At 40.6% G+C, this 26,866-nt stretch overlaps 1 protein-coding gene across 25 annotated transcripts in view; it reads right to left on the reverse strand.

Annotated features, from left to right (window-relative positions):
* The window catches only part of NEK11 (NIMA related kinase 11), a 281,142-nt gene that overhangs the window by 145,959 nt on the left and 108,317 nt on the right, over positions 1–26,866 (reverse strand). For 24 of the 25 annotated variants that reach the window (XM_045037604.1, XM_045037603.1, XM_045037600.1 and 21 more), the window contains 4 exons: positions 26,553–26,638; positions 23,390–23,509; positions 20,913–21,006; positions 14,991–15,105 (listed from right to left, as the gene is read on the reverse strand). In XM_045037604.1, the coding sequence (XP_044893539.1) occupies positions 14,991–15,105; positions 20,913–21,006; positions 23,390–23,509; positions 26,553–26,638 (415 nt within the window). Of the gene's footprint in view, positions 1–254; positions 10,114–14,990; positions 15,106–20,912; positions 21,007–23,389; positions 23,510–26,552; positions 26,639–26,866 lie in introns of those variants that run through there. The other variant, XM_045037618.1, reaches the window with a different exon arrangement.

A 26,866-nucleotide genomic window follows, 5' to 3' on the forward strand; every position in this document is an offset into this window, starting at 1 on the left:
CAGAGAAAGACAAAAATCATATGACTTCATTCACATGAGGACTTTAAGACACAGAACAGATGAACATAAGGGAAGGGAAATAAAAATAATATAAAAACAGGGAGGGGGAAAAAACATAATATACTCTTAAATATGGAGAACAAACTGAGGGTTACTGGAGGGGTTGTGGGAGGGGGGAATGGGCTAAATGGGTAAGGGGCATTAAGGAATCTACTCCTGAAATCATTGTTGCACGATTTTCTTTTTCAGGATTGCTTTGGCTATTCAGGGTCTGTTCTGGTTCCATACAAATTTTAGGGTTGTTTTTTCTAGCTCTGTGAAGAATGCTGGTGTTATTTTGATAGGGATTGCATTGAATATGTAGATTGGTTTGGGCCCATTATAATCCAGGTAATTTCATGTGATGATCCTTACCTTAATTACATCTGCAAAGACCTTTATCCCAAATAAGGTTACATTCTGAGGTTCCAAGTGGACATATTTTGGGGGGTGGTGGGCAGAATTCAACCCACTTTAGGAAGTAAAGGCTTCTGGTTAGAAGAAAACTTCACCATAGGCTCATAAGAGTAGAACCAAGTCTGTTCTGTTACTACTGTATTCTGTATTCTCTTTTCCCAGCAGAGCAGGCACCCAATAAATATTTGTGAAAGGGTGAGTGTTGACAAAAATGGTGTTCAGGGAATGCTTTGCTGAAGGATGTTTATAGCAATTGCCTAGGAGCAGGAAGATCAATAAGGATACAAAAGGACAAAAATATAATGGTGCCTACAAAGGTACAAGGATACTGGCAGTGGGAAATTCCTAAAAGGAAGAGTGCCAGAATTCCTAAAAAGAAGCCCAGAAAGAAGAAGAGTTTTTTTGTTTTTTGTTTTTGGTAGTTTTGAAGAGATTGCTACAGAACCAGGCAATGTAACAGCTTTTGAAACTCACAAAGGCAACTGTCACTTGAGAAAATAAAGTCTATTATAATAAATCTTTCAGAGGAAAAAGAAATACCACTGGCTATTTTTTTTTAATCACTGTAAAGAACTTAAAATTTCAGTCAAAAGGAGCTGAAATAAATGGACATTGTTTAGGCCACACAAGCATCTTGGAGATGGTAACTCACACAGCATGCTTCTACATGCCAGGCTATGTAAATAAAAAGACCAAGACCCAACAACACACAAGAGGCAACCCACAGCAGCTGGCATCCCAGGCCAGCTCTTTCCTGGTCCAATTATCAGGAGTCTGTCTGCTTGTATAACCCTCACTAACTCAGGTTTTGGTAACTTGCTCTACAGATGTCCCTAATGACTTAATTATTTCACCTGACCCTTCACCTCTAATTGAATTCTACCCCCTCTGTAGTCTTGTGTAACCTGCTAGTCTGAACACTTCTGATTCATTAATATGGTCAACTGGTTTCCAATAAATGCAGTTCATGTCCTTCACTGGTTGGGAGGGAGTTGTTATTAGATAAAGTCTGAAAGACTTCTCGGGCTTCCATGCGCCACACACGTGGTCTGAGGTAGGATAATGGCATCTCAGTGCTGACCCCAGACATGATCAGAAGGCAGGACTATGACCAACACCTGTAATAATTTTTTCTATTTAGCAGAAAGCTGTCACAGCATAGAAGAGAAACCTCTGGCTTGAAAAAGTTATGGATTTGGGGCTGGGTTCCAGTTCAACAATACCTCTTCCACCCTTACCTCCTTTATCCTCACCTATAAAAAAGAGTCATTGATATGTGTTGTCAAGTGTTTGAGAATTTTTGCAAATCAATCCTCCCTCCCAAGTAAGAAACAGAAAATGAGTAACATAGAATTATCTGTGAGTTTGAGTTTGAGAGAGTCAAAATGTAAGATCAACATTTAATAACTGTAGTGATTGGGGCGCCTGGGTGGCTCAGTTGGTTAAGCGTCCGACTTCGGCTCAGGTCATGATCTCATGGTTCAAGAGTTCAAGGCCTGCGTTGAGTTCCGCGCTGACAGTTCAGAGTCTGGAGGCTGCTTCAGATTCTAGGTCTCCCTCTCTCTCTGCCCCTCCCCCATTCATGCTCTGTCTCTCTCTCTCAAAATGAATCAACATTTAAAAAATTAAAAAAAAAAACTGTAGTGATTATTGAAACAGACTTCCCATCAGAATAACCTGTAGAACTTAAAACAAAAAAAATATAGGCGCACAGAGTTTTTCCTAGAGCAGTGTTGCCCAATAGTACTTTTGGCAATGATGAATTAATTGTTCTAGAAGTGTGCAATCCAATACAGTAACCACTAACCATATGTGACTCTTAAGCATTCCCCCCTCCCCATTTTATTGCAATATAATTGACATATAACATTGTATTAGTTTAGGCACTTAAAATATGACTAATGTGACTTGGGAACAGATTTTTAAATTTTATTTAATTTTTATTAATTAAAACTTGAATTCAGATAACCACATGTGGCTTAGTGGCTATCAAATTGGACAGCTTAATTCTAGACAAATTGTTCCCAGTATGTGCTCCACACACCAGCAGCAGCAGCACCACTGAGAAACTTGCTAGAAATGCAGATTCTTGGGCTTCATCTCAGGCCTACTGAATCAGAAGCTCTGCCAGAGGTATGCTGGGAAACATTTAACAACTGGCTCTTGAGGAAAACTGATTGGCAATGCCAATTTCCCTGGTGTAAGTACTCAGTCACCATAGCTGATTTGAAGCTACCCATGGGCTATCACAGAACTGGAGGTTGGAAGAAGACGTACACAATGGAGTCCATGAGTCAATGCTAGCATGCCACCGAACCCAGCAATCTGTGCTTTAACAAACCCTCCACATGATTCTGATATATAGTATAGTTTGAGAACCACTGAAGTAGACCTTCTAAATCAATGTCTAAGAAGACAGAGACTATTTTGTATTTTCCAAATTCCCATAAGGGGTTCTGATAAGTAGCCCAATTTGAAAACCTGGACTCAGAAAACCTACAAGCAAAGTCACCTTGAGGAGGCAGTGGTCTCCCCTATGTTTGAGGCTTCTTGACTCAAACCAGTCAGACCTGCTCACTCCTGAGCATGGACAAGCCTGAGCCTCGGCCCCCCAGAGCGGAGGGTCACATCCAGCCTGCCTGCCCTTTGAGTTGCCATTCCAAACCTTCTCCCCTCTTGACAGGATGAATGACGTCACAGGCATAACCAACTCTAGGGGCAGACCCAAAACATGCAGCACTGGCCTTCTAACCACAACCCCCACTTTTCTCTCCCACTTAAAAAAAAGTATTGAGAATTACATTATTAGGATAACCTATAATTTGCTCTAATTTTTATTTTAAGAAAATCTTGTACAGATATCTGAAGACACCTTAGAGTTGTTTATAATATATGGTAGGCAAAAAATACTGTCTTCCACAAGCCACCATGTCCTTTAAGGTACATTTAGCCTGTCCACCAGATGTGTGGTAAGAATTGAATGATTTAACTATGCACATAAAATCATATCTGGAATATTCTGATTCCATATGCAGCCCTAAGGGAGGCAAAATAATACATCTGAAATGAGTATAAACTTTTCCCTATCTTAGGAATCTTGCAGCCCACTGAAATTCCTTTATATTCTAACTAAAGAGGAAACTAATAGAATTTTCAGAGAACTTGTCTAAAATCAGGAAGTCATTTATACATATAGCCTCCATGGTAGTGTAGAGCAAATCCTTGTGTCTCAGAAAATCTTCTTGATTTCATTATAAACCCAGGGCAGAGAGTTCCATTAAAATAACTGCATGTATTACCTGGATATTTTCATTGCAAAAATCATAGTTATGCCTACCAATCTCTGTATTTTAATCTGAATTTGGCCTAAATCCCACATGAGACTACAGTGGAAAACTAATATATATTCTTGCCCTAATTAGGCTCCTTAGTACAAAATATATTCACATTTATAATGTATTTAGGGAAAAAACTTGGAAATTTTAGCTGCCAGTTTATGGGCTCAGGATGGCTGGCAAAGAAGCATCTTTTTGAGAAAGAACTTTGTCCCTCCCAGGTCCTACTTCTGAGTATAACAGTGGCATTCCTGGCTCACCAATGGGAGGACACATGCATCTCTGAGAATCTGACTTGGGTTCTGCAGGCTGTCTATGGTGTTGACAAAGAAGATATTACCTATATCTATATCTATATCTATATCTATGTCTATATCTAGATCTATCTATATCTATCTATACCTATCTATCTATATCTATCTATATCTATCTATCTATCTATCTATCTATCTATCTATCTGCTAAGCTAATCAGCAAAAATGGACATAATTCAGACCATAATTTGACAGGCAGAACTAAGCAGACTGAGTGATTTTTATATTTCTCATAAATACAAAAACTACAGCAAATAGAGTATTCCAAATCATACTTCATTCATATTGTAAAGGTGCTTTTAAGCTATAATCAGAAGGTCTCCTGGGTAGTTAAAAACTGAAATAGTATTCATCCAATTCAGAGGTTTTATGTGGAAATTGAGAAAATATTGCAACTTGCTTTGACATTGTATTTTTTTAGTAAGATACTGTTGTACACTTTCTGTTTCATGCACTGTTCAAAGTTCTTTGTTTATATCTAATTTATTCTTTCCTTAACCCTAGAAAATTAAGTATTATTCCAATTGTGCAGATGAGAAAACTAAGGGTTAGCAATTTTTTCTGCATTCACACAGCTGGTAAATGGCTAGAAGTGGGAAAAAGACAAAGTCTGGCTCCAAATTTCTTTCAAGCACAACAGTGGCTTCCAGTCTAGTGGATTTTTGTAAAGTGTCTATGGATATTCCAGAAGCTTTAGTTATTCTTCTTTTACATATAGTGGAGGTAAGTTTCTCTAAATTAAAGTACTGCATATAGATTGCTAACTGAAATACTATTTTATTCACCTCAAGCATATAGAACAACTCAACTTGACCACTGTGGCATCTATTGAGGGGCATGTGTCAGCTGTCCTTCCAAGAACTTGCCAATTAGCTGAAAAGCATGTGGTGAGCTGGCAGCCTCCAGCTGTAGCATCTGAGGATCCATTGAGCAGGAAGGGATAGTAGGGCACAGCATTTCTGCACAGTGCAGGATTCCTCTATGGGCAATCTTTGATCCAGAACTCTCCATCGGAGCTATAGTAAGGTCTGAGCCTCTTCCTACACATTCATCCTTCCTTCCTGCTCACATCTCACAGGTGTCAGACCCACAGCGTAGTCTAGAGGCTCTCTTTGGCTACCCCTGATCCCACTCCCCATTTTTCTTTCAACAAAAAGTACCCTCAATACATCTCCTGTACTTCTCTTAGTGTCTGCTTCCCAGATGACCCAACAGATAAAACCACTAAAGAGTTATGTTCACATACAGGCTCAGGGGACCCAACAGATAAAACCACTAAAGAGTCATGTTCACATACAGGCTCTAGCAAGCCTGTTATAAGAGTAATCTACCAACCAGCATTTGCTTATGCCCTGTCATCTATAAAGTACAGTCATAGATTCCATGGGGATACTAGGCTGATGCGAACAGAAGAGACTTGGGTGCACCTGTAACAGACTACACTTCATAAAACCCCTTTATTCCCATTGAATATGTACACTTAACGAACACATGAAGGGGTCTGAGAGGATTATTTTGTGGGTGACCACTTCTTTAAACTAAATAGTATGGGCATTGCAGAGGAAGAAACCCTATTTTTGCACTATGGCAACACACATTAAAGATTATCTAAATGGAGGGGTATCTATAAAGAAAGATGCAATGGCTAGGGGGCTCAAAAAGCATGCATGGAAGATTTCTATTCCCATGTCTCTGACACTATTCCTCTATTTTTCATCTTTCCAGTATCCATCTGGTAAAATTAGATTACCACCTTCCTTAAGAAGAAAGAGTAAAAATTATAGGTGAACACCAATATACACAAATTAGCCTCTTCTGGCAACTTGTTATTCTACTGTTTTCCCAAATGAACCAATCTTTGCAAGAAATGTATGCTGCTTATGACAAAAAGCATTAGTGTTCTTACAAAACTTTTCTCCTAGATGTAATCGTTTATTTAACAAATATTTACCGAGCACCAACTCAGAGCCAGTCACTGTCAGCAGGTGGGAATAAAATGATGAACAAGACAGACATAGCCCATGCTCTTGTGGAGCTTAGAGTCTAGCTCAGGCTCTTCGAACTTGAATGTGCATACACATCACTGGGATTTTGCATCTACTGATCCAGGAAATCTGGGGTGAGGTCTGGGATTCTGCATTTCTGACAAGTTCTCAGGATGCTAATGATATCAGTTCTCAGACCATGCTTTGACTAACAAAGGACTGGCCTGTTTGCTCTCAGTTGCCGTGCTGTGACCTGCTTCTGTACTGCAAGTGCTTCTCAGAGGTGCTATCAATTGGAATCAGTGAGTATTGCCAATATAATAGGAAACATAGACTTTTATCATGATGCTTATTTAGTGGAATTTTGAGTTGACAGATCAACATTTGTAGGAATATGATTTACAGAGAGTAAAAAGTTAAGAGGTAAGGTATGGAATGACATCAAGATGGCATTCTGGGAATAGGTGAGAGCATGGCCTCTGAACACACTTGCCCAGTCAGAGCACTGACTCGCTCTCCTCATCAATGACACAGAGCTAATGGGGCTAAGGGGAAAATTTATTTTAATTTTCTTAAAATTAACACTGCTTTTTCTTAACCAGTAGTCACTTTGTAGCCCTCTCTAGTATACCACTAAAATTTCTCATCCAGAATGCTAATGAACACACAGAGGTTAGTCTTCTTCAAAATGTGTAATCTCACAAATTAAAGGCAGCCAAAGATACAGCTATAGACCATACGCTGATAAGCAACTACTTATGACAACTGTCAAAGTTATCTCTTCAAATGGGGTTGTGAGGAGATGGAAGGTAGAGGGAAGGGAGTTGACTTAGTTCTAAGCTGTGTGAAGCCAGGAAAGCAGGCCGTGTGGAGTTAAGCTTTGGAGGGAGGTTGGGTTTGTTCTTTTCTCCTGCATTCAAAAGAGAAAATGAATCTGAGATAGAAAAAGGGTCAAGTCACTCTGCTCTCTCTCCAACCCCAAATGCCCAGGTACAAAATGCAGTGAAAGCCTGCACGCATCTTAAACTCCTCTACAAACATGTACTTAGCTGCCTAACCTTGAACAGTGAGAACTCTCATTAATAATTTAAAGGAGCCATGGCCAGAAAAAGAAACTGGGACAGGTCAAGGGATTAGCAGGAAATACATGGTTAGCTGCGAAGCTAGGGATGCAGAGTTACACTACTCACTCCTATGCACAGAATAATAATGTGAGTTTCTAAAGAAATCTTCCCACAATCTCACAGACAAGTCTAACTGCAAATGCTGCAAATGCTGAGAATGTCACAAACATCACTTTCTGCAGCAGATGTGGGAAAACTGACTTTTTCAGAATAAGTCAAATTCATTATACTGCTCGTACACAGACACACTACTATGAAACATGGCAATCGCTCTGAAACTTTCTGTATGGTTCCAATTTTTCTTTGTCTTCTTTTTTTTTTTTTTTTTGGAAGTGAGAGAAGAGAAGTTCAGTGGAAAATGCTGTTAGTCAGGAATGACAAAAGGTATTAGATACTGCTGCCACGGCTCCTTGCCAGAACGGTTTTTTGTTTGGGAGATGTGCTATTTCACTTCAAAAACCGACAGACTGACAATTGAACACAGGAGGTGGCTGATACTGCCATGGCCCTCACTGCCACAAAAGAGCCTCTCTACAAAGATCACACAAGACAGATTTAAATTCCCATCACAGATACCTACATTAAAGTCTGGTCTAAACAAACACCAAGATACAATATTTCAATGGATCAAAGATGGTTAGTTGACTAGAGGCAAAACACCATCTGAAATAACGGTCTTAGTGTTCTGTGACAGCATTACTACCTTTGGGCATCATAATGATGTTCTCTTGGTGGCGGGTGCAAGAGCCCTGGGCACAACTGTGAACCTTGTGTGCATGGGAAATAATTTCATCAACCAAAGAAAAGTCATATTGTGGTATGTCCAAAATGCTGCCTGAAGCACACATTATGTGAGGGTTTAGTCTATTATATTTTGTAGTCTATCTGACCTGAAAGCCATGATTGATGCTTCTTTAATTTTCTGCTTAATTGATTCATTCCAAACACGACCCATGACAGGCCCAGCAAGGCCATTTAAGGATGCTCTCTGGCCTACCTGCAACACCTATAGTTGAATAACTACTGTATAATTTGTATTTGGCTAAAGAATGGACCACGGAGTCACATACAGCTGAGGTGAGAAGCTTATTTTGAGGTGTCCATGGGTACTGATTTTCTATATGAGTAACTGATGTTCTTGGGGACTGATTTTCCTCTTATTTTTATAATGCCTTTTAGGACCCAAGAGTGAAGTGGTCGGTTGGGCAGGTGTTATTCTGCATCCACTTGAAGTTTTCAAATTGGATACAATCTTTTAGATTTCAGTTAGAGACACCTATCCAGCTTGTCTTATGGAAGAAACATTCTAAACTATTAAATATGCCTCAGGGTGGAGAATTGGCACATCTTTATTCAATAGATTCATTTTAATTATCCTCTTGAGCTGAGGGAATTAGAGAGCGTCCGTAGGACCCTTTATTCCGGGGCGTAAATATGAGAGTCAGGTGGAAACACTACCATGCAACGCAAAAGTAACCCAACGGAATATGTGACAAATATGAAATAAAACCACCATCAGTTTATATTTATAAATCAAGCCTTCAAGACATGCAAAGTTCTGGGAGTGACGGGACATCTAGGAACACAGAAATGGCTGCCAGCACTTAGTCTTTTTTTTGAAGGCTGATAGCCAGGGGGCTCTACCAGCTTCTTTGTCCTGGGCTGGGTTTAGCAGCCTGGGCTGTTACTTTTTGTTCTAGTATTTTGGGGCTGCTTTCAGAGGACACAAGGTCCTATGAGACTTGCTGGTATGGGTTCCTTGCCACAGCAGTGTGATCCCTCCAACTATAAAGACTGAAGAGAGGAAGTAAGGGATCCCAGCCCCTCATGTTTAAGCCAATTTTCCTCATGAGAGAAGACCCCAAAGCTCTGTTAATACTCTCTGTGGAAGGCAATATTGCTTAGCTGACATTAGAATAAAACCCCTGATCACTCTCCAGACTAAGGACTTTGTGTCCCAAGTAATACTATACATCTTCCCAGTTGCCTTCTATCTCCACGACGTTACCAGGGTCTCTCTGGGCCATTCATTAGCTAAAGCACAGACTGATGGGCATTACTCATAATGGGTTTTTCCTTTCTTTTTTTTCTGGATATCTTATCAATGTTCTTTTTACTTATCAACTTTGTTGAGGTATAATTGATAGACAATAAAAGGCACTCATGTAAAGCATCGAGTTCAGTGAGTTTTGACAAATATATACGTCAAAGTAAACTGCCATCACAATCAAGGTATCAGATTTTTCCATCACCACAAAAGGTTCTCTTGTGCCCTTTGAGTTAACTCCCAATGGCCAGACAACTCACTGGCCTCATTTCTATCACTACGGATGAGTGCTTCTGCTTCTAGAACTTCACAGAAATGGACTCATTCAGTATGAACTCTTTCATTTGTGGCTTCTTTCACTCAGCACAATATTTCTGCTGTTCATCCATATTGTTGTGTGTACTGATAGTTTGTTCCTTTTCATTGCCAAATAGTGTTACACTGCATGGATAAATTGCAAGTTTGTTTACCCATTCACCTACTGGTTGGCCCTTGACTTATTTCTAGCTTTTGGTATTATGAATAAAACTTCTAGGAACATTTGAGTACAGATTTTCTTGTAGACATACTTTCATTTCTCTTAGGTAACTATCTAGAAGTAGAATTGCAGAGCTGATAAATGTTTTCATTTGTAAAATGAAAACAATAAAAATATATCATTGTCTAACAGAGTTCAAATTACTTTATTTCCATTTGGACGTTAAAAGGGAAGAGTTGACGCCATAAGTCACAGAGCAGCCCTCAACTGCAAAGGGCATGTGGACTTCATACGGGCAAGCAAAGTACAATTCCCTTGAGGCTGGCGATTTCTCTGAGCACAGGGAAGGGGCTCCGGACTTGCTTGTGGAGTAGCTGAAAGGGTAATTAAGTGACAATTGGTCAGGCTATGGGCGGGCAGCCGAGGCCCACATCACTGAAGCCTTCGCATCTGAAGAGTTGAGACCCATGCTCTGCCTGGACCATGCTCATGAGCCTCAAGCTATCCCAGCTTTGCAAGAAACCCTATTCTGAAACTCAACTGTGAATTGCTGAAAACAAGGCTAACATGCAATGAAATTGCTGAAAACAAGGGTAAAGTGTAATGAAATTCTGGCAAAAATTAACGTTCAAGAAATCATCAGTATTACATATAAAGAGTTAAATAGAGATCATTTCTTTAATATTCCAGTTGTGCCTTCTCATTTGATTATAATGGTTATCCATGACTTTGCCTATATTAAATCAGCTGTAGTCAACTAAATGCATATCAAATGTAAATAATGTCTTACCCTGTTTTCTTTCTCTGCAACTAATTCCTCACATCCCAGAGGGAATTTCCCAATTCAACATCAAAGACTGATTAAACATTTGGTGTAGAAGCTTAAAAAAAAAAGACTGTAATTTTATTCTACATATACATGCTAGATAAAAAATAAACAAAAACTTCCTCTGGATGCTGAATGTTTGGAGTCATATCTTCTAAAAGGCAAGGAGAACAGGGGGACGCCTGGGTGGCTCAGTTGGTTAAGCGTCTGACTCTCGATTTCAGCTCATCATGATCTCACGGTTCCTGAGTTCAAGCCCCCTGTTGGACTCTGTGCTGACAGCATGGAGTTCACTTGGAATTCTCTCTCTCCCTCTTTCTCTGCCCATTCCCTGGCTCTCTCTCTCTCTCTCTCAAAATAAACAAATAAACATAAAAAATGAAAAAAGGCATAGAGAATGGGAGAAATAACAACTTCAGAATTCATCAACGAATTAAAGTCTCATGCCTCAAAATTTTATGATTAAGCTATGTGGTCACTAACAATCTTCTGGTTGCCCACAACTCTAATCAATCATCAGCCCAAAGAACATTTTCTTTTTTTTTCAAGATTTTTTTTTTCAACGTTTATTTATTTTTGGGACAGAGAGAGACAGAGCATGAACGGGGGAGGGGCAGAGAGAGAGGGAGACACAGAATCGGAAACAGGCTCCAGGCTCTGAGCCATCAGCCCAGAGCCCGACGCGGGGCTCGAACTCACGGACCGCGAGATCGTGACCTGGCTGAAGTCGGACGCTTAACCGACTGCGCCACCCAGGCGCCCCTTAAAGAACATTTTCATAGTTCTAAATCTCCCTTTTCAGCAAGGGAATTAAAAGAAAAATGAACTATTGGGACCTCATCAAAATAAAAAGCTTCTGCCCTGCAAAGGAAATAATCAACAAAACTCAAAGGCAGCCGACAGAATGGGAAAAGATATTTGCAAATGGCATATCAGACATAGGGCTAGTATCCAAAATCTATAAAGAACTCACCAAACTCCACACTCCAAAAAACAAATAATCCAGTGAAGAAATGGGCAGAAAACATGAATAGACACTTCTCCAAAGAAGACATCCAGATGGCCAATAGGCACATGAAAAGATGCTCAACGTCACTCATCATCAGGGAAATACAAATCAAAGCCACACTGAGATACCACCTCATACCGGTCAGAGTGGCTAAAATGAACAAATCGGGAAACTACAGATGCTGGTGAGGATGTGGAGAAACGGGAACCCTCTTACACTATTGGTGGGACTGTAAACTGGTGCAGCCGCTCTGGAACACAGTGTGGAGGTTCCTCAAAAAGTAAAAATAGAACTACCCCATGACCCAGCAACAGCACTACTAGGAATTTACCCAAGGGATACAGGAGTGCTGATGCATAGGGGCACGTGTACCCCAATGTTTATAGCAGTGCTTTCAACAATAGCCAAATTATGGAAAGAGTCTAAGTGTCCATCAACTGATGAATGGGTAAGAAGATGTGGTTTATATATACAATGGAATACTAGTTGGCAATGAGAAAGAATGAAATCATGCCATTTGCAGCAATGCATATGGAACTGGAAGGTATTATGGTTAGTGAAATAAGTCAGTCAGAGAAGGACAGATATCATATGTTTTCATTCATATGTGGATCTTGAGAAACTTAACAGAAGACCATGAGGGAAGGAAAGGGGGAAAAAATAGTTACAGAGAAGGAGGGAGGCCAACCACAAGAGACTCTTAAATACAGAGAACAAACTGAGGGTGGACAGGGGGGTGGGGAAGAGGGGAATATGGGTGATGGGCATTGAGGAGGGCACTTGGGATGAGCACTAGGTGTTGTATGTAAGCCAATTTGACAAATTATATTCATAAAAAAACAAATCTCCCTTTTCAATTTAGAAAATATGAATTTACAGGGAGGAAAAAAAGGGAATGTTTAAACTATTCTACAAGGCATTTGGCTCAATTAAAACTACAATGCATCTTTTGGATCTGACAGTTTATTATGGTAGTGTTTCCTTATAGTATAAACAAGGTAGTCATAGGAGTAGATTTGACCATTTCCATTGTGGCTGGTAAATCAATACCTGGTCTACCATATTGAAACCTCCATGACAAAAGATAAAGGAGGATATTGGCTTGAGTTTCCCAGTAGCAGGTGCAACCTGTGGTCAGGGCTAGCCAAGGAGTAATCTGACTACTACAGTTCACAAAAATTAGCATAGGGATACACAAAGACTCTGCCTTTTGAAAGTCCAATTCATTTGACTCCTGTCTGCTTCTTACAAACCTATTGCTCCCATCCACCACCTCCAAATACATACACTTTGGGGGAATGGAAAGGGTGCTGCTCTAGAAGTTAGGCACTTCTGAGTTCTTGAGCAAATTACTTAATGTCTTTGGTTTCTCCTCCATGGAATGAGTAGTAAATACTATTCCTACTTTAAAAAAAAAAAACCTCTTTTAACGTTTATTGTTGAGAGACAGGGAGAGACAGAACATGAGCATGGGAGGGGCAGAGAGAGGAGGAGACACAGAATCTGAAGCAGGCTCCAGACTCTGAGCTGTCAGCACAGAGCCCGACACGGGGCTGGAACTCACACACCGCGAGATCATGACCTGAACCGAAGTCAGACGCTTACCCGATTGAGCCACCCAAGCACCCCGGTACTTTTCTTATTTGAGACACAGAGGTTGGGCCCAGACTTCTTTATCCTAGACCACCCACTCAATATCCTGTCCTGGGGATTCCTCTTTTTACATAGCGATGGCTCTGCCTTATATAGCAAAGCATAAGCCTTCCATATCAAGTGCTATCCAATGGCCTCTCAGTTTTATATTTTTGGAAGGAAAGGCCCATGGGATATTTCTATTCTCCCAAGTTTTACCTTTGGATAATAACAACATATTAAAGAAATACTTGAAAAGGATTTAAGATGCAAATCCACCTGATATACATATTTGTTTGTCAATAACACCTGTTACCAGATGGCTTCCACAGTACCATTTTAAAATGCCAACCTAAAAAGCTTTAGGTGCTAGTTTCCTTACAGGTGAAGGAGACAGCACAAGCTTTAATGGCTCTGGCAGGAAGATATCAAAAGTGAATTTGGGCTGTGATGACCAGTTAATCCAAATTTCACCACTTTCACCCTCAGTTTGGAAAGAGAACTCAACTACTGCCAGAGAGCTGTTACACCATTGTGCAGCCATGAGGATGCACCTTGAAGACCTCCCACTGCAAGGAGTGTAACTGGCCAAGGGCCCCAGGGCTGTGTTCTGAAATCCATCCCTGTGTTCTGTCAGAGGCCACTACCACTGCCAGAGTGCAGCAGGGATACTCGAGCAAGCCCCTAGCTACTGACTTTGCTTGAAGACTTCCTGATGTCTTGGTTGCCTGTGTCTGCCTAGCAGACTAGTACACATCCACCAAACCTTGCTTTTTTTACTTGGAACATGACTTGAATCATGGCCTGATGATTCTCTCAGCCTTTTCCAGCTCCTTCCCTAATGCCTTCCATGTAGCCATTTCCCTTAATAATATCCTTGCACTTTTAGTCCCATGTTGACATCTGCTTCTCAGAGGTCGAGACTAACATATCATTCATTTATCTATTCATCCATTCATTCATTCATTCATTCATTCAAGAAATATTAATTGAGTTCCTACAATATTCCTAGCACTTTGTGCTAGGCACTGGGGATAGTAGTACAAGACTGAGATGGCCCTGAGATGGCCATAACCCTTCCTCTCAGGATCATAAATGCTTCCCTTTCTTTGGCTCTTACTTTGTGTGGGGCACTAAGGTAAGAGAACATCACATGCCTACTCTCATCTGCTTTTCACAACAACCCTTAAAGAAGATATTATTCTTGCTTCATGGATAAGGAAATTGAGATCTAGAAAGATTAAGTTGCCAGGGGCTTCCCTAATACAGGTAGCTTTTTCACTCCTAAATCATGTTTTTAACCATTAAGCTAGGATAGATCTCCCTCATTTGGGTAACAGTTCTGAGCACTTTTCTTCTGGTATTGTTTGCACATCCATTATCATCCATATAGTTGATTTTCCAAGGTCTGACTTCATTTATTCACTTTACATTATGAAAGCCAGGGAATCACTTATAGAAGAGGGACATGGTAATTCAGCACATTCACGGTCCTAACTATTCCAAAGTCAGTTAATGATGACGTTGTTTAACTCATGTAGAAGAGGTTTCTCACCTGGTGTGAGTTTCTAACTCATCTTCATCTATCACAAAGGAGATAGGAGAGGACAAACAAATCCCTTGGCTTCTCTGCTTTTTATCTTGGTCCCAGCTCAGCTCTGGAAAACTGATGGAAGCTGGTCACATGCATCCAAAGCTTTTCTCAGAAGCCAGCCAGGCCGACTGGAGGGTCAGCCATACCAACCTATGTGCCAACCCTTCTGAATACTGATGCAAACTCATACCATGATCTCCAAGGTCAGCTATGGTGTCTTCTATACTTGACTCAAGTGGGCCAAGATCCGAGGAAGGAATGGGCTGAGACTCAGGCAGGTTCTCTGAAGTCAGGTCATCAGGTTCCTTGTGGAAGGTAATTAACAATTCATGAGAAGCTGATAGAAAAAAACAGCATTACCACAAATGAAACAATATTGTTTAGAAGACTATTTGGAAATAAAAGTCTGCCTAATCCTCTCCCTTAAACATGATACCATTTCAAATTTTAAGAAGGCAGCTTGAGATAAGAGAAACACCAATTAAGGTGGCCTTAATCTTCTACACCATCAATTTCAGCTCCATGACTAGAGTGAGGCAGGAGGAATGGCCATGAACACAACTGAAGGAGGTACTCACTTTTAGGCTCCTGAAAGAGAAGGAGCAATCAGCAGTTAAGAACAAATACCCTCTTCAATTCTGCATCCAGGGTATCACATCTACCTCACCCTAGCCCAGCCCTGCTCAGTTTCCTCATCTCAGAAGTACAGCTGTTGCTTTGGATGACTTCCACGTTCTCTTCTAGCTTTAATGGTACCATGATTCTGTGAATTCCAGTTTCCTAAAGAAAGAGATCTAAAAGACCACATGAAAGAATTCACACTTGGGTGCCTTGGGGGCTCAGTCAGTTAAGTGTCAGACTTTGGCTCAGGCCATGATTTCATGGTTTGTGAGTTCCAAGCCTCGCATCGGGCTCTCTGCTGTCAGTGCAGAGTCTGCTTTGGATCCTCTCTGTCCTTCCCCCACTTACACACACTCTGTCTCTCTCAAAAATAAACATTTAAAAAAAAGGAAAGAATTCACACTTCGAAAAAAGTAAAATTCTCAAATATATATATCGGTACTCCAATAGATCATTTTGCTTTTTTTTTCCAGTTTTTTTTTTTCAGTAGAGCTAATGTTGAACTGACCTATTTTCCTTGAAAAGTGGCTTTCATGGAGAACTACTCTGAGAGTATCTTATTAAAAACAGAAAATTAAATTCAAACTAATCTTAAATGAATAAGCAAAACAAAGCTTGCCATACTGTGGTATGGCATTTGTGAAAACACAGTCATAAAGTATTTTTAAGAAGTCCATTTTTTGTGCTGTATACTTGTCGCAGGAGGTGAAATTCGTTCCAAATTTGAAAGGATCACTGATAGCACACAGGCAACTTTAAGAACTTTAAGCACACAGAGACTGCGCGAAATGTGTTTTCACTTTTACGTCAGAAATCATTGGAAAATCAGTACCTGGACCCTCAACGGACTTTGATTCACTAAGATTCTCTTTGAAAAAAAACAGATAGAATTGTCATAATTGCTTCTCTTAGCAAGAACTTGATCCGATCGTTGATTCCCATTATTATTTCATTCTTGGAGACCTGAGCTGTTAACGCACTTCTCCACAGAAAGCCAGTTCTGGCCCCATCACAACTGGATGTGCCGCAGGATAAAAGAAAGATCAGGCTTCTCATGTGTATTACAGGAATCCAGTTTCTGTTCTGTTTTGTTTTGAAGCTACCATCCTTTAAAGAAATAGTGCCTAACCCGAATCCACATTCAACTATGCTTCCAGATTTCAACACCCGGATTCAGCCAAGCAGAAAATGCCTGCCAAAATAAAAGGCCCCTGTCAGTTAGGGTCTGGAAAACACAACAAGCTATTCTCCTGAACGCCTTGAAGAATTTTTATGACATGCTTAAGAAATGACAGAGCCAGCCCATTTTTCTCTCTTAACTCTGATTTTTATCTTATATGACTGCTTTCGAAATATAAGGTAGTTTGCTTCAGCTGGCAAGAAAAGGAAGAAGGAATTGAGAACAGAGCCCCAGTGAAATCAGGATGAAATGAAATCCTAAATATGCGTATGGGTGAAGACGGGAGCATTTTCCTCTTCCTTTTCTCTTCATCACGTTTTTCTTCAGCTTCTTGCATCTGATTAATCCAATTTGTTTCTTACATTTTATTTCATCTTTTCCAGCCCACTGGTGCTTTTCCTTGAGATGTTTAAAGCTCTCCAGTCCCTCTGCAAAGTGTTTAGCTTCCCATTTTCTCTCTCCTTTGTTCTTTGAGTATCATTAAACCTGCCTCACTCTGTGCCCATGAATATGATTAAATGCGTCTCTTGCCTGCTCAGGCCCCTCTCTTCATCCTCCTTCTGGGGCCAACAAGGAAGCCCAAGGTCACTTCCCCTTTATGTCTGTTCCCTTTAAATGCTTTTTTCCTAAATAGTCTAGAAGAAAGTGTTCATCGGTGGCTTTTCCAAGCGTTCCTTCATCTGAAGGTGAATGGCTTTCAAGAGCCCCAGTTCCTCTCCATTATTAATCAGAATGTGGTCCTACACCGGCAGGTCGGAATCACCAGGGAGCTTGTTAAAAATTCAGCACCCTATGCCCCATCCTAGACCAAACTAATCAGAATCTGCCTTTTAACAAAATCAACAGATGGTTTGGGTGAATTTTGAAGTTTGAGAAGCATTGCTGTAAGCCATAAGAATTTGGAGGAGAGGGGCACATGGGTGGCTCAGTCGGTGAAGCATCCAACTTTGGCTCAGGTCCTGATCTCGCAGTTCCTGGGTTTGAGTCCTGCATCAGGCTCTGTGCTGACAGCTCAAAGCCTGGAGTCTGCTTCAGATTCTGTGTCTCCCTCTCTCTCTGCCCTTGCCTTACTTGCTCTCTCTCTCTCTCAAAAAATAAACATCAAAATAAAAAAAAAAATTAAAGAATTTGGAGGAGAGCCAGTGGATCGCTCACCTGTGAGGTCAAAGAAGATTTTTCTGAAGAGAAGGTGACATTTGAAATTGAGAAGGTGGGATGCTAAAAATGTGCAGAAGGAAGTGGCTGAGAGAACTTCATGAAATAGGGCAAGATACCTGGGGGTGGCTATGCAGCCCTGTCTGTAAGACTGAACCAGCTAGAAGAAGATACTGTCTGCAAGAACCACGCATCTGCTCGCAACATTTCCTGTCCCCATCAATATGTAAACTTAGGAATGTGCCTCTGGAAAGCTCAGAGTCAAAGATGTTCATGACACTAAATCTCAGATGATCAAAGAATGAACCAACACCTCTGGACAAGACAGCATTAGGCACTTCCCCTCCTGCTCCTTTTGCTCCTTGCTGATGGAAACGAGATAGAATTAGAAAGAACTAGGTAGACACTGGGAAGTTGGGGGTTGGGACTTCATGAGATCTTTATGAAATCCTTACTTTCCTTGTCTGAGTTGAGCCAAGATCTAGACTATCCTGTCTGGATCTCATGTTCTGTGGGATAATATACAATTAATAAAATCTCCCAAGATTCTGCCTGCCATAAGGTCTCAGTTTTTTTTTTTAATTTTTTTTTAACATTTATTTATTTTTGAGACAGAGAGAGACAGAGCATGAACGGGGGAGGGTCAGAGAGAGAGGGAGACACAGAATCTGAAACAGGCTCCAGGCTCTGAGCAGTCAGCACAGAGCCCGATGCGGGGCTCGAACCCACGGACAGTGAGATTGTGACCTGAGCCGAAGTCGGACGCTTAACCGACTGAGCCACCCAGGCGCCCCAAGGTCTCAGTTTTTAAAAACATGTTTATTTATTTGTTTGAGAGAGAGAGAGAGAGACAGAGACAGAGAGAGAGAGAGAGAGAGAGAGCGAGCGAGCAGAGCCCAATGCGGAGCTCTATCAGTGCAGAGCCCAATGCGGAGCTGGAACTCACAAACCGTGAGATCATGAGCCGAGCTGAAACTGAGAGTCGGACACTTAACTGACTGATCCACCTGGCGCCCCCATATGGTCTCAGTTTTACCTTAAAGTTACTGCAGGATCCCCCAAGGATCCCAGCTTACAGGAGGACAGGATCACTTATAGTGTATAGGATCACTTACAGTTGTTTAACACTGATAATAATATCTGAAATGAAAAAATAACTCACAAATTATTATTTTGAAAGGTCAATGAAGAAAAGCAAAAACATCAAGTAAATTATCAGACACTAAAATGTAAGATCATACTTGAAACTACATTTGTATTTGCCATACAGCAACTTCAGGAATAAAGAAAGTTATTTAGGTCTTATACAACAAAATATTACCACATCTGTACTTCTCAATTTCTAATCTCTGAGGATAAAATCCCTTAGAAGCAAGGGTCCTTTAACATTCCAGGGAAAATGTCCCAGTTTTATTCAGATGATTAACAAGTAGTTTCATACACACTAACAAACACAGAATCTCTATAATCATGCCAGATTCCTCCTAAGGACCTTGGCAACTTGCAATTCTCAGTCCCATGGCAAAGAAAGCTGACAGACCTAGGAAAAGTCATGCACCTCCAGAAGTTATCATTTCAGGGCCTAAAAACTGGGGAGCTGAAGACAGGCACTCAGTGCTTGGAGGGGGCTCAGGTCCTTCCATGCAGTGGTGAAATCAAGACCTTTCTCCAAGTAGGGATCCAACATTGCTGCTGACCCCATCTCTTTCAGCCAGCAATTTCTCTGTTCACTAGGTTTCATGAGTGGGAATGATACCAACTCCCATGTCTCTGGGACCCACAACAGATCCCACAGCTGGCTTCACTTAATGGAGTGGGCAATGGGAGGAGAGTGGGGTGACTGGGATTGAGCACATGTCAGCAGTGTCCCTACATTATCTGCTAAAGGGTCCAAGAAAGAGATACTCTTTTTTAAAAATGTTTATTTCTTTATTTTGAAAGAGAGAGAAAAAGAGTGAGCAGGGGAAGGACAGAGAGAGAGGAAGAGAGGGAGAATCCCAGGCAGGCTCCTCACTGCCAGTGCAGAGACCAACATGGGGCTTGATCTGAAAAACCTTGAGATCATGACCTGAGGCGAAATCAAGAGTCAGATGCTTAACCAACTGAGTTACCTAGGCACCCCAAAGGAGAGAAACTCTTAAGGTCAGAGAAGCCTGGGCCCCTCAACTGGTCCAACTTTGGGTTTTCAGAAATCTACAACACTCACAACCACTAAATATTTCAGAAAGGTGGATTAACAAGTGATTCTAAGCTCTGCCTGGTTGAGAGTTTGGTGCTCTCTGATCACTGAGCTACAGCAGAGCTGGTGTCCCCAGACTCCAGGGATCATCCCACAGCTTCAGGGGGCTTGGTTCTTCCTGCTAAAGAAAAAGAATCAGATGCAGAGATCTCCAATGAATGAAAAACCAGAATTTGAGACAGTAAAGTTCTCCATAAAAATGACTCCTTCCCATGTTGCTTTTATCAGAAGAGATAGGAAGTTGGAGTTGAAGTCTATTGTACAAATACGACCCTGAAGAAAGACTTCCTTAAATATCAGAGCCTATACCAAGACCCATGATGTTTTTAACCATTAGGGAAAATGGTATTTGTTATTCAGGAGCTTGGGACATGATTCAGGGTCCATTTCATGGGACTCCAAAACCCTACTTATTATTGGACTTCTAAGGTAATTATTCAAAGTTCAAAAGGGGTATTAACACAATGCACAATGATACAGACAGGAGACAAATAAAAAGTGAAAGAATAAAAGATAAGACAGAAAGAGAACGATGGACTAAAGAGGTAAAGCAACAAGAGCATGGCTGAAATTCAAAATTAGATACGAACACATTTGCTCTGCAAAGTCATAATTTTACTCCTCAGTTGTTCATTCCGTGCTGATTGAGTTATCCTGAACACAGTATGCACTTGGATGTTTTTGGATGAATCTATCAATCCATCTCTAAGTACAGCTGCTCTGAATTACTGTCATCACTAACCACTGGCCTATATTCTAAAATAAACCCTACTACCTCCTCCCTGAATGGGGCAAAGTTGGTCTGGATGCCTTTTTTCTCCCCTTTGTCCCTCTTCCTGCCTGATCAGCCACATGAATGTGATGAATCTGAAGCAATTCAAAGTCTGATGTGAAATTTAAAACAAGAGAGCACTTACATGGAGAACATCAATAGTTAGCTGCTCAGAGTTCCGAGATCTCAACTCCTGCATTCGTTTGTTATTTTCTTCATATTTTTCTTCTGCAAGCTTTCTGCAGATTTAAAGTGAATGTAGAAAAAACAGCTGCATTTTGCTAAAGCCACACTTCTACTATGCAGGTAAGCGTGATCCCTGTTTCAACAGGCAAACCGGGGTGTTGGGAAACCAGGTCAATGGGTCTCTCCCTCATCAAGGAAAATGCAGTGCAGAACCCACCTGATTCTCTTTTAAGCACACATGATAATGCTCTGGCTCCTTGTCCATCCTTAAGGCCCCTAAAATGAATGCCTGAGGCATGCCTCTGAGGCAAAAGAAGGTGGTTCTTTCTTTGATCCCTGGGCATTCTCTGTGGTGGCAGGGGTGTGCGCCCCTGACGTAGGGGTGTGCGTCACAGTGCCCAGCACATACTGATAACTCGACTACTGTTCTCAGGATGAATTAACCCACACACAAGGAGATTAGAGCTAGATTTCAAAGAATTTACGCAAAGAACTTGAGAGTCACTGTAAAGGGGAATTTTTCTCAGACACATTTTGTTTTGTGTGTAGTATAGAAGAATAGAAAGTAACAGACCTGCTACTAAACTGAAAGAAAGATTTGAGTTCTGGTGATTACTTGTGTGCTAATTTTGATTTAGATTGTTGAAAAGTCACTGAACATCCCTGTAGTCAAATTTTGTTTATAAAGTGGGTACATTATATCCCTTCTGACAATAGAGTCTTTTTATGACTGCACTCGAATCCTAAAATAATGATCAAAAACAATTCCAATGTAATTTATTGACAAAATTAGGACCAAACTTTAGTTAAAACCATTGCCTTTAAATAAGAAACATATTGAATGTCATGTGGAAGATGGATGACTTACTTTGTGTATAAAAAAGTTTTAATCTGAAACATAATTTGTAATATGTGTATAAGTTATTAACTTGCCTTTTTAATCTGTTCCTGTCAGAGATTTCATTTTCCTCTTACCCTCAAACAACAACATGAGTCATGGTACCTCAGGAATATTGCCATTCCCGAAGAGTTAGAAATAGGCCTGGGACTGTGACAGTGGCTCAAGGGATTTATGTAAATATATTTTCTCAGTAAAACCCATACTCGGTGGTGCCGTGGTTTGCAGAAACCAGCTTGCACTAGGTTCCCAAGAGCAGATTGTGTCCATATCTTCCAACTGAACATTCGATGGTATCATACCGGTGGCTTGAAATTGGCCATCATGGGAGTATTTACACCCCCTGCCCCACAACCCCAGAGGTGGTTGTTAAACATTTACCAGCACACGACTACCCCTGATGCACTCTGACAGAAATACCTTTCCACACTGATTACAGAAAGCGTGTGTTAAGGGAAAAGAAGTAGTCTCACCGATTCTTCCTTGGTTCCTCATGATATGCACTGCAAGTGCGAGAATACCTCTAAATCCTCTTTCAGATATGCTACCAAGGTCACAAAATGAACAGATTTGAGTTTCAGGTCTTTTCTGTCTCTCTAGTTGTTAGTTGGGGCTTCTAAACTACTAAAAAGTTGGCAGAGGAACAAAGAAGAAAAATGAGGAAACTGGATAATCTACCAACTGAAAAATCTGTCTTTCAGAAATCGGGAGTCTAGGTCTCTTTGGAATTTTCCCTTTTCACGCAAATACTTTAATTCCTAGTGATACTGTCCACCAGCAGCCCGCCTTGAGCATTGACTTTTCAAAGGGTTTCACTTGGCAGAACAGAGCTGCTTCCAATCTGCTTCCTAAAGCCAACAATTTCCTGCTGGGACATTCTTCTCCCTATAGACCAGTTAGGTCTCCTGGCAGAGGGAGTACAGCAAACATCTGGGGAGTGAGGACAAGATAGTGAAGCCACCCTCTTCACTCTCTTGCTGGCATATGTACAAGAGGTGTCAGGGGCGCCTGGGTGGCTCAGTCGGTTGAGTGTCCGACTTCAGCTCAGGTTGTGATCTCGCCGTTTGTGAGTTTGAGCCCCGCGTTGGGCTCTGTGCTGACAGCTTGGAGCCTGGAGCCTGATTCAGATTCTGTGTCTCCCTCTCTCTCTCTGCCCCTTCCCTGCATATGCTCTGTCTCTGTCTCTCAAAAATGAATAAACATTAAAAAAATTTTTTTAATAAAAAAAAAAGAGGTCTCAGCAACAATGAGGCTTCATTTGTAGGCTGACTCTATATTTTCATCACTAACTACCTCCCTGATAGTCAATCTTTCTTTGCACCCAAGACTGAAAGCCTCACATTAATGGTGGCTGGCATCCAATAACCACCTATGGCTGAAATAACCGTCTTTTGAGGGGACGAGTAAGTGATGAAACAAATATAAATGCGTATATGCATTTTGATTTCTTGTTTTTGCTTTTGCTTTTCTTTAGTAAATTCCTTTGGAGTCCTGTGAAGTGGCCAGAGCCCAAGGTACCCTAAGGAAAGGCAACTTACTTCAGCTTCCTGGCCTTCTCATCAGCTGCCTGGAGCTTCCTCAGCCGCATCCTTTCTCTTGGTGTCATTTTCTGCACTTCAGACAGCGCCCGCAGAGTCTGCAGGTGGATCTTTTTTTGCCTATGAATAATAAAGATCCCCCACATGCAGCTCATCCCAAACATGCTCAGAAAAATTAAACAAATATTTTACAGAAGTATCATTACATTACCGAGAAGGGGGAAGCATCTGGAGACAGGCTAGGCAAAAACTAATAAACTCAGGGTAGGTAATGAGCCAACCAGGACTGTGGTTAATTGGCAATATTTTTCAAATTAGACTTTTGTTTAAAAGCAAATTACATATTTAACAAATTTCTGCTCATTTCATTGCCTATGACTGCTTTTTATAATGTAAGGATCAAATTAGGATCTTGGCCATCAAGGAATAAATGGACTGGCAGACTAATTCATGTGCATAAACCATGTGCATAGGATATACTTTGGAATTAGGCAGGGTTTGAACCCCATCTCTACCACACATCAGCTCTGTAGCCTTGGGCAAGTTACTAAACCTCAGTTTTCTCATCTGTAAAGCATAGGCTATGGTGAGTACTATATGAGATAACGTATATACAGTATGTGACACATAAAAGGCTCCATATGGTAGTATTTTAGTAGCTACATTTTGTTGACTATGTTGTAAATTCTATGCTTCATACAGTAGGCAAGCATGGCACAGTGGTTATCACACAGATTAATAACAGTCTCTGGGTTCAAATATAGTGCCCAGGTTACATGTATAGGCCCTCAGGGGGTAATGTTTTAGGCATGTTCCTATAACCTAGTTTCCTTGAGTTGCTAATTATTCTTTCCCGAATGCCTGGATTCTTATTTTATTTTATATTAAGTTAGAGATGTGACAGTAGTGGATATTTTTAAAACACTAGACTAATCTCGGCTATTACTTTGTACTGCAACTGTGAAATAGTTTACCTGATGGCGCTTACAATTAAAGTTACTTAACCTCTCTATGATCATTAAAATAATAATAATAATAATAATAATGACACTTAAGTCATAGGGTTCTGGTGAGTTTCAGGGAGTTGACTCATGTAAAGTGCTTATAACAAAGCCAAACACCCCCAAAAATATTAGCCAATATTATTATTTAAGAGCCTCTTTCTTCAGGTAAAGAAATGTGCTTACATTACTCATGTATTGAAAGATCTGCAACCATATTCTCAATGACCTTTGTTTCTGTGCCTGACTTGGTCAGGGCCTGATACTGCAGAATGGCTTTTGTATTCAACTCCCTCCTTAAAAAACACTAGAGAAGTCTCCTCTATTTCATTTATTCCCACTCTAGTCTTTATTATTTTGTAATAATTCTAATTATTTTGTAATAATTCTAATTATTTTGGAATATTTTGTGTAATTATAATGGCTACTTGTAGATAGCTCTTATCCCTCTGGAATACAGTTGGAGCCTCTAGAAGACACAAAATTTTCTGGAATATACATCCTTTATTTTGTAAGATCAAATAGAGATCCCTAAAACACAGTCATACATAGTGAAAAAAGTGACAACTTGAAATCATATTTTATGATGAGAAAGACCACCCAAACAACTGGATTCCAGCACACTTTAATTGTAAGTGCCATCAGGTAAACTATCTCACAATTGCAGTGCAAAGTAATAGCCAAAATTAGTCTAGTATTTAAAAAATACCTACTACCTTGACATCTCTAGTTTAAAATAAAATAAAATAAGAATCCAGGTATTCGGGAAAGAATAATTAGCAACTCAAGGAAAGTAGGTTTCCCCTAGTTAGCCCCTGAGGTACAGGGTATTTTAACTGGAAATCATGCATTAAACAAAGACTTTGATGAACCAGTTTCCTCAGTTTGAATGTGAAACTGGAAAACAGTGCAGTTGAAAACCACTGGACTAAGGGGTAGAGTAACATATCTGTGTTATTTGCCCTTGAAGATTAGGCTAATGAGGGCTACTGTCCCCACCTACAGCCTTGCACATCTCTACCTTTGCACAGGGTCATTAAAAATTAAATAGAGAGTTCCTTCAGCAAAACTGTAGATTTGGTCTTTATAAGTGGTGCTCCGTGGAGTTTTGCAGTCCACAGCCTGAAGGGTGATACATGGCTGTTCAGAAGTAACCTAGTATTCTACGCTCTTGTATGGTATAGCACAGAAATTTTGAATGAGGTAGGAGAGAGAAGTTAAATAATTATGGGGGCGCCTGGGTGGCCCAGTAGGTTAAGTGTCTGACTTCGGCTCAGGTCACGATTTCATGGCTCGTGAGTTCAAACCCCACATCGGGCTCTGTGCCCAGAGACTGGAGCCTGCTTCAGATTCTGTGACTCCCTCTCTCTCTGCCCCTTCCCTGCTCACACTCCGTCTTTCTCCCTCTCAAAAATACATACAAACATTAAACAATTTTTTTTTAAGAAATAATTATGCTTGTTGGGGCATCTGGGTGTTCAATCAGTTGAGCGTCTGACTCTTGGTTTCAGCTCAGGACATGATCTCACAGTTCATAGGATTAAACCCTGCATTGGGCTCTGCACTGGCAGCACAGAACCTGCTTGGTATTCTCTCGCTCTCTATCTGCCCCTCCCCGACTTGTGCTCTCTTCATAGTTATATATCTCTATATTTATAAATGAACTTTCAAAACATAGTAATAATTATGTTTGTGAGAAACACATTCTCTAGTTATATGTGTATCTGAAGAAATAAATTTTGGCTTATTTTCAATTGTCCTAGGGCTTTACAATGTTGTCTTCTCAATAGATACTCTGCCCGTTCCTGTTAAACAAACAAGATGTGAAAACCATTTATGCTTAATATAGAAGGTTCATTAGCATAAATATCACTAAATGTTTGAGATATTAATTTCTCTATATACTTACAAGGCAACTGCAGAGCTACCCTGCAGATCTGTAAGCTGTGCAGTGGTTTAAAACTTTTATAATTCAATTTGCTACCACCTGGGGCAAAGGGGCTTTGGAACGCCACGATACTGAAGCTCCTTAATTTCTTGGCAAGTCTTAAGTGAATTCTAGGAAACTCCAAGCAGTCAGCTTAGCACTAATAGATTTTTAAAGACAAATGCATTTAACATTTATGCTCAATGGGCTTTTTAAAAACAAAGCAATTACTTACATGGCATTAATTATCTGAGCAGCCTCCTCCTGACAATTCAAATTCTTGTCTTCCAGAGTCATCTCCGAATATCTACACATCAGGTGCTAAAATAGAAAACAACCCTGATGCACCTTAAATACTCCTCTTCAGGGATGAAAGGGCATAAAACTACCAGGGGTCTTTTCTGATGTGCAGTATTAATGGCCATGCCTGGGAGCTTGAAAATAAAACCCACTGGTAACTATTTTTCCTTCTATAAAGGGTTACAAAAAATTGCATGGTAGCTTACGCAGCTTATGCTTGTCTCTCCAAGTTCATCTTGCACTGCCTCC

This window comes from Felis catus, chromosome C2, assembly GCF_018350175.1.
Source record: "Felis catus isolate Fca126 chromosome C2, F.catus_Fca126_mat1.0, whole genome shotgun sequence".
NCBI classification, from domain to species: domain Eukaryota; kingdom Metazoa; phylum Chordata; class Mammalia; order Carnivora; family Felidae; genus Felis; species Felis catus.